This window comes from Rhamphochromis longiceps, linkage group LG23 (assembly GCF_057381845.1).
Source record: "Rhamphochromis longiceps isolate RC_006_pf linkage group LG23, R_longiceps_female_GT1.1, whole genome shotgun sequence".
NCBI lineage: Eukaryota > Metazoa > Chordata > Actinopteri > Cichliformes > Cichlidae > Rhamphochromis > Rhamphochromis longiceps.
The window spans coordinates 9829933-9841965 of NC_140578.1; the positions used below are offsets into that span (position 1 = coordinate 9829933).

The 12033-nt window shown below is 44.7% G+C and overlaps 1 protein-coding gene across 1 annotated transcript in view; it reads left to right on the forward strand.

Annotated features, from left to right (window-relative positions):
• Window positions 1-637: 637 nt before the first annotated feature.
• Window positions 638-12033, forward strand: part of grin3bb (glutamate receptor, ionotropic, N-methyl-D-aspartate 3Bb) — a 65564-nt gene continuing 54168 nt past the window's right edge. Inside the window, exon 1 of the mRNA XM_085398124.1 lies at window positions 638-1126. Coding sequence (XP_085254250.1) covers window positions 638-1126 — 489 coding nt within the window. The remainder of the gene's footprint in view (window positions 1127-12033) is intronic.

Here is a 12033-nt window from a genome sequence, read left to right on the forward strand (position 1 = left end):
GGATGACGAATCGAGCTGGATTCTCCTCAGAAAGCCTCGGCAGCAGCTTCCTGTTCCCGACCTTATCGTCCTTCAAAACTTCAATAAAACATCTGCAGCAGCTGCTTCTGCTCCTCCAGATGCCCAATAATAAATACCGATGAATACACCTGTGATTAATACAAACAGGAGAAGGAGGGAGGCTTTATGGATCTCTGATAACAACAGGAAAAATTGTGATCAGGAGCCTCTTTTATTGTGAAGGTCAGAGAAGATTATCATCAAAGCCACCAACAAACAAAAAAAGAATTAAAATGATCATCAATGGAGACAACTGAATAAAATTAAGTAAATAAAACAAGTTGGTAAAATAAATAAATAAACAAACTGAATCTGCTCCTCTTCTCTTCACTCACCACCTCCTCTGTCTCTTTGACCTCCCCCTTTTCATTTCTTCCTCTGCTTCTCCTCTCCCTCCCTCCCTCTCTCTCTTCTCCTCTGCACCTCCTGTTTCTGGGACAGCGCTCCCCCCTCCCCTCCGCTCCTTAGTCTGCTCCTCCCTCAGTCTCCTGTGAGCAGCAGGAGGAGCAGCAGCCTCCTCTCGTGTTTGTCGGAGCAGCAGGAGTCAGCGGAGGAGCGATGCTGAGCGCGCGGCAGGATGTCTCTCACCTCCTCCTCCTCCTCCTCCTGCCTCCGGACTCTCCGAGCCTTCCTCCTCCTGCAGCTCCTCCTCGTACCGCCGTGCCTCCTCCACCCGCAGCCGTGCCGCCTCCTGGCGCAGATCGGTCACTCCGTGCGCGTCGGTGCGCTCCTGCCGGCGCAGCGGGCGGCGCGCGTACAGGTCCAGGCGGCGCTGAGCCGCGCGGCGGCCGCGGTGAGCCGGGACCGGGAGCTGGAGCGGGACCCGGAGCGTGTGAACTTCCTGCCCTACAACCTGAGCCTGGAGCTCGTGCCCCGGCAGCTGACCGCCGCGGACCCCGAGTCGCTGCTCCGCTGCGCGTGCCAGGGCGTGGTGGTGCAGGGAGTGTCCGCCGTGCTCGCGTTCCCGCAGAGCCGCGAGGAGCTGCTACAGGTGGACCTCACCGCCTCCTCCCTGGAGATCCCCTTCATCAGCGTCCTCCAGCACGGAGAGCCGCTCCGCACGCAGGTAAGAGCTGCGCCTGCGCGAGCCCGCACCTGGACCCTGGGCAAGTGTTTCGGAACCGCCCGGAACCACCCGGTCCGAGTCCCCGGTTTGACCTTGACCTGTGTGACGTCTGGAGGTGTGTCGGGGGGGAACTGCGCTTGCGCGTATGTGTGCGTTTGCTTATTTGCTCTCATGGATTCACTTTGAAGCTTCAACAACTGAAGAACAGGGATGAGAATGTGGAGGAGAACAGAGAACAGGGAGGAGAACATGGGGGAACAGAAAGGGAGTAGCAGAGAAACCATCTGAGGCTGATTAACAGAAGCTCAGGTTAGGTGGAGCTCAGGTGTGTAACAGGTTGGATGAGAAAAATCAAAGCTGGTCTGATGTGAGGAGAAGTTCCTGCAAGTCGAGACTGGACCGATCAGATTTATCAGTGAACTGACTGATCAGTTAAGAGAGACAGAATGTTTTCCGTGGATGTTTCAGGAGAAGTTGGTTTGATGAAGACTTTGGAAATTAGTCCTGCCCATCTAAAGGTGACAGTGGTGGCACCTTGGTGCTGACACAGTCACATCTAAAGTATTATTTAATTCTGGTTTCCATGAAGATGATGTTTCATCATCTTCACAACCACGAGAGGTCCTTGCGTTAAACTTCAGCTCACGAGCAGATGATGCTTTGGCCTCTGTTGTGGGTGGAGCGTCACTGTAAGTCTGAAGCCTGAGCCGCATCAATGTTGATACAAAGCAGAGAAACGTCTTTTAAACAGAGATGCTGGACTTCCTGTTCTGTTCTCCAGGTGTGGCGTTGATATCAGTAAGTGTGCGGAGGCACTGTGCATGTCACTGCTAATTGAATTAAACTTCAGCAGGGGTGGATCTACAGGGTGGCATGGGGTGGCATATGCCACCCTAAAATAATCTCATGCCACCCAAGTTTTGCATATGACAATGCTATTTATTAAAATAAGGTAGCATTACCACTTTGAGCCTGGTTACAATTAACATTGAATATAAATTCTAAAACTACCACCACTAAAAAATGGTCCAGCCCCTAGCCTGAACTGGCTTTATTTCTTGAAGTCAGTAGCAACCGATGCTTATGATTGCGCTAGAGCACATTTTGAATCAAAACTATGGGCATTTCAGATTTCAGCACAGGTGGCTAATTGTTACACTCTGGAAATGGAATGTAGTAACCGTCTGGGGTCCACAGACATGCTGCGTTGCCAAATCACGTGACCAATTTAAGCTGACATAGCTACAAGCTGCAGCCACGCTGAGTCTTTATTTCAGCTTGTGTTGAAAGTTGGACTTCAAACTACATGCCAATTTTTACGTTTTACTTTTAGGCCACTAAAACCAGAGTTCTAATAAAAAATATATAATTTTCTGAATACTAGCGTCATGTTTTGTGCAGGAAGAAACAGTAAAAACAGGATTTTCTAAGGGCAGCAGGGAAAAAAGAAAAGGAAAAAAATGCCACCCTTTCGTGGAAAAGTGTACCACATCGACCAATAGAAATGACACAGCAACACGTGGGATTTGGTTATTTATGAAGAGGGGAAATTTTTCAGAGTGATGGTGATGAAAGAGAGTGAGAGGGAGCAATATCGACAGCGAGTTTTGAGATGTGACAGATTTGTGATGTGTAGCGTGTTTGGAGTGTACAGTTAGTGTGTTGTTGTTGTTTTGTTTTGTGTGTCAGAACAGAGGCGAGTCCTGAATGTCACAGTTGGTGCCAAAAACCCTTCATATGCAGACTGCAGTGTAAACGCTGTCTCCAGGTGGGAAACAGAAGTGATACACCTCCTGCTGTCAGGCCTGCAGGTTTCAGACCTGTAGTGTTCTCCTCTCTCTTTGTGTGGCATCTTATTGTGACTCCTGATTGTTCTCTCATTTTAGTTTTGGTATTTATAAATGGTTGTAGAAAAAACGCCTGATGCAGCGGCTGCGATTTTAGGCAAATACATAATATATAACTTTATTGTGTACAACATTTGTGCATAGGTTTTTAAAATGTACAATTTATATTTGCATTTCAAGTTATGAAAATAATTCACTAAACACTTCTGTAGATTTACAGTGAAAAATGTTAAATTTTTGCCGACTTGATTTTGTGTGATTTCAGATCAGTTGGGTTAATACAGTATGTCAAAATGAAAAGATAACTGTAAATTCAGACGAATGAGATTGTACTGAAAAGAATGATACCAAGCAAGGCAAGGTTTTCCACCTTTTAGGGGTCAATTATAAAGATAAACTCAAATTGTAGTCAGCAATGGGCAGTTATATCCTGGAACCCAGAGACTTAACCCGATAAATCATGACAAATTAGGTTTCAATGTTTTGTGAAAAGTGTTTCATGACAGTGCAGATTTCTGGCATTTTGTGTAAATTTAAGTACGTAACAATTTAATTATTTGTAATTTAAAAAAAATAGTTAGACCTGTGTGTTTGTAAATGAACCACCTTGCGTTTTGTAGGTTCTGGATTTTAAACTTATTGGGCTGCATGCTTACTTATCATCCAGGCTATACAGTACATAATATCAAAATTCACATGTTTTATGTACAGTGGGGCAAAAAAGTATTTAGTCAGCCACCGATTGTGCAAGTTCCCCCACTTAAAATGATGACAGAGGTCAGTAATTTGCACCAGAGGTACACTTCAACTGTGAGAGACAGAATGTGAAAAAAAATCCATGAATTCACATGGTAGGATTTGTAAGGAATTTATTCGTAAATTAGGGTGGAAAATAAGTATTTGGTCACCTCAAACAAGGAAAATCTCTGGCTCTCACAGACCTGTAACGTCTTCTGTAAGAAGCTTTTCTGTCCCCCACTCGTTACCTGTATGAATGGCACCTGTTTGAACTCACCATCTGTATAAAAGACACCTGTCCACAGCCTCAAACAGTCAGACTCCAAACTCCGCCATGGCCAAGACCAAAGAGCTTTCGAAGGACACCAGGAAAAGTATTGTAGAGCTGCACCACACTGGGAAGAGTGAATCTACAATAGGCAAGCAGCTTGGTGTGAAAAAATCAACTGTGGGAGCAATCATCAGAAAATGGAAGACATACAAGACCACTGATAATCTCCCTCGATCTGGGGCTCCACGCAAGATCTCATCCCGTGGGGTCAAAATGATCATGAGAACGGTGAGCAAAGATCCCAGAACCACACGGGGGGACCTGGTGAATGACCTGCAGAGAGCTGGGACCAAAGTAACAAAGGTCACCATCAGTAACACACTACAACGGCAGGGAATCAAATCCCGCAGTGCCAGACGTGTTCTGCTGCTGAAGCCAGTGCATGTCCAGGCCCGTCTGAAGTTTGCCACAGAGCACATGGATGATACAGCAGAGGATTGGGAGAATGTCATGTGGTCAGATGAAACCAAAGTAGAACTTTTTGGTATAAACTCAACTCGTCGTGTTTGGAGGAAGAAGAATACTGAGTTGCATCCCAAGAACACCATACCTACTGTGAAGCATGGGGGTGGAAACATCATGCTATGGGGCTGTTTTTCTGCCAAGGGGACAGGACGACTGATCCGTGTTAAGGACAGAATGAATGGGGCCATGTATCGTGAGATTTTGAGCCAAAACCTCCTTCCATCAGTGAGAACTTTGAAGATGAAACGAGGCTGGGTCTTCCAACATGACAATGATCCAAAACACACCGCCCGGGCAACAAAGGAGTGGCTCCGTAAGAAGCATTTGAAAGTCCTGGAGTGGCCTGGCCAGTCTCCAGACCTCAACCCCATAGAAAATCTGTGGCGGGAGTTGAAAGTCCGTGTTGCTCGGCGACAGCCCCAAAACATCACTGCTCTCGAGAAGATCTGCATGGAGGAATGGGCCAAAATACCAGCTACTGTGTGTGCAAACCTGGTAAAGACCTATAGTAAACGTTTGACCTCTGTTATTGCCAACAAAGGTTATGTTACAAAGTATTGAGTTGTATTTTTGTTATTGACCAAATACTTATTTTCCACCCTAATTTACGAATAAATTCTTTACAAATCCTACCATGTGGATTCATGGATTTTTTTTTTCACATTCTGTCTCTCACAGTTGAAGTGTACCTCTGGTGCAAATTACTGACCTCTGTCATCATTTTAGGTGGGGGAACTTGCACAATCGGTGGCTGACTAAATACTTTTTTGCCCCACTGTAACTGCAATCTTTAATTATCTGGGCCAAAGAAAACAAAGTTATAGACAATATTTCCATGAGACATGTGTGTACTTACTGTATTTTATGTATTTTAACCTCATATATATAATGATGTAACAGGATGTAACACCTGTGAGACAAAGGCTTTGATTTTCATGCCACCCTAAGAAAATTTCTCCTGATCCGCCCCTGTACTTCTGACAGCCTATCACACAAGACCAAAGCTCAAAGTCCACCACATGCTGTTAACTGAGCTGTGTTCAGCTCAGCTGTGTGGAAATTAACCATCATTTTTGTTGATTATTGATTAGTTTTATTCTAGACAGCTAACTGATCAATCAGCTGAACCGAGGCAGTAACATCAAAGGGTTCATGTTCTTTCTTCCCTGACTGACTATTCTGAAACAATTAGCAGGTTTTTAGTCTTTATGAAAATATAAAATTTTATCAATGTGATTTTATTTAGTAGAGGATGCAGCACTTCCTGTGGGAGGGTTTCAGAGTAAAAGCCTAACTGTGGTGATGGGATTAACTGAGCAGAGATTTTCATTTTGTAACGCTGAAAACAATCCGGTTAAAGCTGCAAACTCAGACACACACACACACACACACACACACACACACACACACATATTCAGGCACACGCAGAGACACACAGACACATATTCAGGCACACGCAGAGACACACAGACACACACACACACACACACACACACACATATTCAGGCACACGCAGAGACACACACACACATATTCAGGCACACGCAGAGACACACACACACATATTCAGGCACACGCAGAGACACACAGAGACACACACAGAGACACACAAACTCAGACACACACACACACACACACACACACACTCAGACACACATATTCAGGCACACGCAGAGACACACACACACACACACAGACACACACACACACACACACACACACACACACACACACTCAGACACACATATTCAGGCACACGCAGAGACACACACACACACACAGAGACACACAAACTCAGACACACACACACACACACACACACACAAACCTACTCAGACCAACACACACACACACACACACACACACATAAACAGACACACACACTTGCTCAGACACACAACACACACACACTCACACACACAGACACACAAACCTACTCAGACCAACACACACACACACACAGGCAGAGACAGAGAGAGACACACACACACACACACACACACAGACTCAGACTTATACACACAGACGCACACAGACACATACAGACACACTCACACACACTCAGACACACTCAGACACACAGACACACACAGCAGCCTTCATCATTCAGGTTTAATCCTGTGACTCAGGTGTTCTACCAGAACCCGTTTTTGTCTCGCACCATCATCATCTTGGAAATGAGCTTCAGTCCTTATTTGCCTCTTTTAGCAGTGGAGACACTGCAGCATCCTTAAGAAATTAAAAGAGATCATGGTGTCCCATAATTCATAGCGATGCTCAACCTGATAGCACCACCTGTTGGTGTTTGAGCTGTCTGAAGTCTTTTCAGAGGTTCTCGTTGTAGACTGGAGCTCAGCTCGGTTTTGACGTCAGAGATCTCGAAATTATAATAAAGGAGGATGTGATTGGGCTGTTCTCCTCTGTGACCTCAGTGTGAAATGAAGGTTTTCACCTTACGGTAAGGGCTGATGAGAGTTTGTAGGAGGGTCTGCTTGTAGTTCATTGTCACGATGTGGGGAGAAGGGGGAGGAGAGGTGAGCCAGCAGCAGGTGGAGGTACAAGTACGGGTACAGGTATAGGTACAGGTCCAGGTAAGTACAGGTGCAGGTACAGTACAGGTGTAGGCACAAGTATAGGTATAGGTCAGGGGTGGGCAATTTCCAGGACACGAGGGCCAGTGTCCGGCAGGTTTTAGATATCGCCCTGGGTCAACACACCTGAATCATATGATTAGTTTGTTACCAAGCCTCTGGAGAACGTCAGGACATGTTGAGGAAGTAATTTAGCCATTTGAATCAGCTGTGTTGGATTACCTATACCAGGGGTGGGCCTGGAGTTGCAAGTACAGCTACAAGTGCAGGTGCACGTAAAGGTGCAGGTATAAGTGCAGGTACAGGTACAGACAGACTTACACACACACGCACGATGCAGGTGCAGGTATAAGTGCAGGCACAGGTACAGACAGACTTACACACAGACACACACACACACACATTGACGTGGTTCAAACTCATACTTAATCAAATTAATCTGTCCTTTATTGATCCGACAAGGGCTTCGGAGCGTGATGTCACGGGGGTGGGCGTGGAAAGGATTTTGGCCCGATTCACCATTTTGGGGGTCTAAGCTAGGAGCGATAGCATAGCCATGGTTCGTACTTGCTGTGTGCTCGGCTGCAATGTTCGATCTTACGACCGGCACGGGAATAAGGTTGGATTGTCTTTTTATGCTTTCCCAACCTGGAAGCGACATGAGGCAGCTCGTGTATCGATGTTACCAAACGAAGGCGTCTAGCCTGGATAGCAGCTGTGAGATGAGCTGACGTGCAGCTCTCTTCCATCTCCAAATATCTGTTGGTGCTCCAGACATTTTCATTCCGGTAAGTTCTAAATATGTTCATATCTCTCTTTATAGCCTATTAGTTTCATTTTCGATGCGCTCTGAGCTCATAGCAAATTAGAACAAACATCCTACTGAGTGATTTTGCAGAACTACCGTCTATTTATAGAGTTGCTAATTATTTGGCATTATTGCAGCAAACCAGCCGATGAAATGGATGAAACATCATGACTGGTTTCCAGCGCTACACGAGGGACCTGCTTCAAACAAACCACCATGCCAATCAGATTACTTCTTCCATGTGAGGGTGAAGAGGTGACCCTTCTGGATAAGATGGTGAAGGTTTGCTGCGTTTGGTGAACAGTGTGATAATAAAACCAGAGAAGAATGAAACCTGCTCCTGTTAAATGTTCTTAAGTCTTGTGCTGTTATTTTTTCAAAAGATACAGTAAATAAAGTAATGTTAGTAGTGGGTGATATCATGTAAACACTCATGATTTGGTGTAAACATTTTGTCATTTGTAAACTGTAAATGACATGGATTCTACACTGTTACTGATGTGATGCTCTATAAGGTGGTTTTAATAAAAAAAAAAAAGGCAAAATAATTTAGTTTCTTTATTCAACTTTTGAACAGTGGGACTCAGTCAGTACATATTCAGTAAATGCAAATTATTTACACAGCAGTGCACTACAGGCATACATCTAGACCCCTAGATAAAACATGATGGCATTATAGCAGTGACAACTCCTCCACAGTAGCAGGTGGGGTTTTTCTTTTTTGAGGACGGCTCCTTTTACCTGTCACTACAGATGGTCTGTTTATGTTTTGATCAAGAGCCTTTTTTTGGGCAGCTGAAGAGAAGTCGTCTATCTTATGGCCAACCTCTGGGTGTATCTTGGTATTATTACCAGGCAAAACCCAGTATGCAGGTTCATCTGTAACAGTCCTTGTGCCACGGATCAACACTGTTCCGTCTACTTTAGACAGAAGAGCAGCGACGTGGGTGCAGGTCTCCGTGACTCCGGCCATACAGGTGCAGCGGGCGGCTTCAACCTTCCCTGTGATGCTCACAGTGACCCATGGCTGCAATGCTGGTTCATTCAGTCTTAGAGTGCAGCACCTGAAACACACACAGACAAAGTTCATTTAAAGACAAGAACTATGAGCCAAGGCCGACACAAATGTGTTTAATCTACTTTATCATAAATGTAACAAAGTGTCAAGAAAGTTAGCACATACATGTAATTTTTCATTTCTTTATGTGTCCATCTATAGAACGCTGCATGTTATAGTCTAAATCTGTCTGTTCTGTCAGAAACCTGCCTGCAGAAAATGAACCTAAAGTATGTAATGCAAGGATGTCATCACTTTAGAGATGGAGAAAGCATAAAGTGACAATTATGAATCACTTAATATGTTAAGGAGATTCTGCAGGTCATTAATCAATGTATAAAACTAAAATAAAAAGTATTTTTAGTGACACAAGATACAAATATGGAAGCAAGATGTATAATTAGAATTATTTATAATAAACATTAATAAATCATTGCAATTTCTTTAACCATAGAGAATAACTAAATCCTTCAGGACAGTGTCTCATCAATGCACTGAACTCACTATGTTATCCACCTAACAGTCTCCACATGTTCTCACTGTAATTTCCCCTCATGAATGAATTTATGCTGCAGTAATCAATGTTTGCAGGGAAATCAAACGCATTTCACTCGCTGTACTCGAGCTGACTTACCTTTGATTGAATGACGACTTGTACGCGCTGACTCCACAGATAAGGTATGAAATATATCAGGCTACGTCAATAGCGGTTGGTCTTCAGGGTTTCTACTCCACGGCCGTATTTCATACGGGTCCACATTTCCAATGCACGCTATTTTCTGCAAGTACCGCCGCTTCGCCTCTGGACGCAATCGGTCTCTATACAGTCCATTCTCTTTTAAGCTGCTTTTAAGCATCTTGTAATCGTCGTTCCAACACAGTGTGTTTGATTTGATTCGTAGACCCCGAAAATGCCGCCGCGCTCCCACAATGCATTGCGGCGTGACGTCAACTCCGAAGCCCTATAGGTCCAATCACTTGAGCGAAATTGTGAATGTTTAGGAGTTTAGTCCTGATCATTAACTGATTTCTAATAAATGTCTGGGTCATGACGGTCCTCTGATGTCCTTCACCATGCTGGATTGCATCGATCTAGGTTCGACTGAGGACTGCTTTTTTGGATCAGTTTTTACTGTGTTCCTTGTGCCAGTGCATGCTGTTCCCCTCTGTGTACGGCATGCAGAAAGCCCCATGTCTCTGACCCCTCTGATTGGTTACAAACACATTGTTTTTCTCATGTTTCTGGTTCGTCCTGCTGCTGTTTGTTGATCTCAGAGATTCTCTGAAGGAGTGCCAGCATCTGCTCAGAGACTCGGAGGAACATGGGAGATTCTGTTTGATGTTTGCACAGCAGACGTCTCTGATCGGGTCAACTCGGTCAGCACGCTCAGCAACAGCTTCTTCATGATCTGTCACTGAGGCAGTGGGGTGCCTGAAACCTGTGAAAATATGAATGGGCTTGAGTTTTCTTTGCAATCAGATTAAAGTTATGAAGGGCAGCACGTGCTGCAGTGCTTTAAACATTTGGGGACTCCTTTTATCAGCTGACGTGGGCCCACGCTCCAAGTGTGGACAGAGACAAAGACAAGGAGAGTGTGAATTCAGCTGCTGCAGTTTGAAGCTCACTCCACCTAACACAGCCGAATCACATCCAGGAGCAGGAAAATGTTTGCAGTCTGCTTCACAAGGACCACGTTATTAACAGCTGTGTAACGTCCAAGAACAATCACTCAGGTGTGCTTTATAAGCTCGTCATTTTCAGGCTGTTTTGCTGGAGTCACCTGTAAAAACAGAAAAATTCAGCAAAGGGATGATGTGTACTACTGTTTTACAGTGATTTACAACCAAACATGTTTGAGCAGCCTTTGTTGCATGCAGGTAAATGAAGGGATTTCCCCCAGGTGTGAACTAGAAACTGTCTGATGAACACTTGTTTGTCCTTCCTTCCGAGTCATTTCTCGTGCTGAGGTCACAGCACGGTGTGCAGTGGGTAATAGGATCAGTGTGTGACGTGACAAGTGTAACGCCTGCTCATCCTGAGCATTTGAAAGAGGTTCACCAGGTTTCTGAAACCACTGTCCTTAAATACAGATTTTTAACTGCATTAAAATAATCTGAATGAGGTCTGGGGTGAAACAGTTTATTCAAAGATTACTTCCTGTGGTCACTTCCTGTCACTCAGCTGTAACATATGAATGAACATATGCTCCTGGTCACATGAGAGCTCTGTTCTGAATCCACTTGACTTATGAAGAGGAAACAGTGAATTTGTCCTTTAACCTGAGCTGTGTGTGAGACTGCTGTGTGACAGGTAAGGCCAGGTGAGTTTAGAAGCCGCGGATGTGGCTCAGTGAGTGTGCTGATGATTGTTTGTAAATCTGATGTTTTCAGGGTTAAATTCAGCTTGACGGTGAAATAACTGAATCTTTTAATCCCTCTGAAGACGAGCAGCAGCAGATTAGTTTCCCATCATGCCTCACTCGTCTCTTTGTTTGACCTCAGCAGGTCTGACTGGTTTCATTTCACCTGTGAGGTTTGAATGCAAACACCTAACTGAGACATCCTGACTAAAAATACTTCAGCTTAGAGCTCTGCGGGGACCAATGAGCTGGCAGGAATTGCTGATGAAACACTGAAAGTCAGCGGCGCTCGTATCAAACGTCTCGTCTGAGCATTGCAGAGTAAAGATGAGATTTGGCCCCTGAGACTTTTTAACACAAACTACCTGAAAGATTTCTCTAAACCGTTTGACAGCTCAGAGCGCCGACACATCAGCTGATCTCATCAGAAGGTGCGCGGCTGTAACGGGTGGATTAAACCTGGTTATTCACCTTTTAGCGTTCTCTGAGGCTGCAGCTAGATAAACTTTGGATCAGCAAACTGTGACCTTCAGAGTTAAAGAGCTGTTTGGTCCTCTGACAGCAGAAACAAACTGAAACCATAACGGCGCTTTCTTTTCCTCCCTGTGTCACAGAGGAGCCTTCCCTTCTGACACTCAGTGGGTAGAGTTCAATTTTACCGCTGCTGGAAAAAATTTTGACTGATCCAAATAAGATTTTCATTTTAGTTT